The 2,892-nt window shown below is 57.9% G+C and overlaps 1 protein-coding gene across 1 annotated transcript in view; it reads left to right on the top strand.

Moving 5' to 3' along the window:
- Positions 1–813: 813 nt before the first annotated feature.
- Positions 814–2,892, top strand: part of LOC108510364 (chromodomain-helicase-DNA-binding protein 8-like) — a gene marked incomplete at its 3' end in the record, with an annotated part of 4,798 nt that continues 2,719 nt past the window's right edge. Inside the window, exons 1-2 of the mRNA XM_017840042.1 lie at positions 814–1,073; positions 2,550–2,726. Coding sequence (XP_017695531.1) covers positions 855–1,073; positions 2,550–2,726 — 396 coding nt within the window. The remainder of the gene's footprint in view (positions 1,074–2,549; positions 2,727–2,892) is intronic.

The following is a 2,892-nucleotide window of genomic DNA, read 5'->3' as shown; positions in this document are numbered from 1 at the left end:
CCTCACCTGTCCCTTACCTGTGCTCACCTGTCCTTACCTGTGCTCACCTGTCCCTCACCTGTCCCCCCCAGGCAGAACTGCATCCTGGCGGACGAGATGGGGCTGGGGAAGACGATCCAGTCCCACCTGTCCCTCACCTGTTCCATGTCCTTACCTATCCTTACCTGTCTCACTTCTGCTCACCTGTCTCACTTGTGCTCACCTGTGCTCACCTGTGCTCACCTGTCTCACCTATCCCTCACCCGTTCCTCACCTGTCCCCCCAGGCAGAACTGCATCCTGGCTGACGAGATGGGGCTGGGGAAGATGATCCAGTCCCACCTGTCCCTCACCTGTCCTTTACCTGTGCTTACCTGTCTCATCTGTCCCTTACTTGTCTCACCTGTCTCACTTGTCCCTCACCTGTCCCCCCCCAGGCAGAACTGCATCCTGGCGGACGAGATGGGCCTGGGGAAGACGATCCAGTCCCACCTGTCCCTCACCTGTCCCTCACCTGTGCTCACCTGTGCTCACTTGTCCTTACCTGTCTCACCTGTCCCTCACCTGTCCCCCCAGGCAGAACTGCATCCTGGCTGACGAGATGGGCCTGGGGAAGACGGTCCAGTCCCACCTGTCCCTCACGTGTCTCACCTGTCCCTCACCTGTCTCACCTGTGCTCACCTGTCTCACCTGTCCCTCACCTGTCCCCCCAGGCAGAACTGCATCCTGGCGGACGAGATGGGGCTGGGGAAGACGATCCAGTCGATCGCGTTCCTGCGGGAGGTCCCCGTGTCCCTCACCTGTCTCACCTGTCCTTACCTGTCTCACCTGTCCCTCACCTGTCCCCCCAGGCAGAACTGCATCCTGGCGGACGAGATGGGGCTGGGGAAGACGATCCAGTCGATCGCGTTCCTGCGGGAGGTGCACGGGGCGGGCGTGCGCGGCCCCTTCCTGGTGATCGCGCCGCTCTCCACCATCACCAACTGGGAGCGCGAGTTCGGCACCTGGACCGGCCTCAACACCATCGTCTACCACGGCAGCCTGGCCTCGCGCCAGATGATCCAGCAGTACGAGATGTACTGCAAGGACTCCAAGGTGAGGGCCTTCGCCGGCGTCTTCGGCGTCGTCTTCTTCGTCTTTATCGCCTTCGTCTTCGTCGTCATCTTCTTTGCCTTTATTGTCTTTGTCTTCATCGTCGTCTTCTTCGTCTTTATCGTCTTCGTGTCCGGCTCCCAACCTTCATCTCCAGCTCCCAATCTCGTTCTTCATCTCCCAACCTCGTTCTTCATCTCCCAACCTTCATCTCCAGCTCCCAACCTCGTTCTTCATCTCCCAACCTTCTTCTTCGTCTCCCAACCTTCGTCTCCATCTCCCAACCTTCGTCTCCATCTTCCAACCTTCGTCTTCATTTCCCAACCTTCTCTTCCAAATCCCAACCTTCTCCATCTCCCAACCTTCTTCTTCATCTCCCAACTTTAATTTTCATTTTCCAACCTTCTCTTTCAAATCCCAACCTTCGTCTTTGTCTCCAAACCTTCATCTCCCAACCTTCTTCTTCGTCTCCCAACTTTCTTTTCCAAATCCCACCCTTCTCTGTCTCCCAACCTTCATCTCCATCTCCCAACCTTCTTCATTTCCCAACCTTCGTCTCCATCTCCCAACCTTCCCTTCCAAATCCCAACCTTCTCCATCTCCCAACCTTCTTCTCCATCTCCCAACGTTCATCTCCATCTCCCAACCTTCTTCTTCATCTCCCGACTTTCATTTTCATTTTCCGACCTTCTCTTTCAAATCCCAATTTTCTTTTCCAAATCCCAGCCTTCATCTTTGTCTCCAAACCTTCATCTCCCAACTTTCATCTCCACCTCCCAACCTTCATCTCCATCTCCAAACTTTCTCTTCCAAATCCCAACCTTCTCCATCTCCCAACCTTCATCTTCCAACCTTCTCTTCCAAGTCCCAACCTTCTCCATCTCCCAACCTTCTTCTTCATCTCCCAACCTCGTTCTTCATCTCCCAACCTTCTCTTCCAAATCCCAACCTTCTCCATCTCCCAACCTTCATCTTCATCTCCCAACCTTTTTCTCCACCTCCAAACCTTCATTTCCATCTCCAGACTTTCTCCTCCACCTCCCGACCTTCTCCACCGCTTCCAGACCTTCTCCCACCCTTCTGTTGCCCCTCCGGGCCTTTCCCTCTCCTTGCTGTCCCCTCCCTGTCCCCTCCCTGTCCCCCGATGTCCCCCCAGGGCCGTCTGACCCTGAGGGCGCACACGAGTCGGACGCGCCGATCGCGACATTGGAGACGATCCCATTGGGGTGTCCCCCTGTCCCTGCTGTCCCCTCCCTGTCCCCTCCATGTCCCCTGGTGACCCTGATGTCCCCCGAGGTGTCCCCCTGTCCCCTGATGTCCCCCCAGGGCTGTCTGATCTCAAGGGTGCACGAGTTGGACGCGACGTTCGAGATGATCCCATCGGGGCGTTCCCTCCGTGTCCCCCATCACCCCTGTCCCCTCCCTGTCCCCCGAGGTGTCCCCCTGTCCCCTGAGGTGCCCCCCCGTGTCCCCCCCCAGGGCCGGCTGATCCCGGGGGCGTACAAGTTCGACGCGCTGATCACAACGTTCGAGATGATCCTGTCGGAGTGCCCCGAGCTGCGCGAGGTCGAGTGGCGCTGCGTCGTCATCGACGAGGCCCACCGCCTCAAGAACCGCCACTGCAAGCTGCTCGACAGCCTCAAGCACATGGACCTGGTACGGGGCGGGTTTGGGGTCATTCTGGGGGATTTGGGGGGGTTTGGGGGCATTCTGGGGGGTTTGGGGTCATTCTGGGCCCACCGCCTCAAGAACCGCCACTGCAAGCTGCTCGACAGCCTCAAGCACATGGACCTGGTACGGGGCGGGTTTGGGGTCATTCTGG

The sequence above is a fragment of the Lepidothrix coronata genome, unplaced genomic scaffold (genome assembly GCF_001604755.1).
Source record: "Lepidothrix coronata isolate B3197 unplaced genomic scaffold, Lepidothrix_coronata-1.0 Scaffold721, whole genome shotgun sequence".
Taxonomy (NCBI): Eukaryota; Metazoa; Chordata; class Aves; order Passeriformes; family Pipridae; genus Lepidothrix; species Lepidothrix coronata.
The sequence above is the reverse complement of the archived record's forward strand: the minus strand, read 5'-3'. Positions and strand labels throughout refer to the sequence as shown.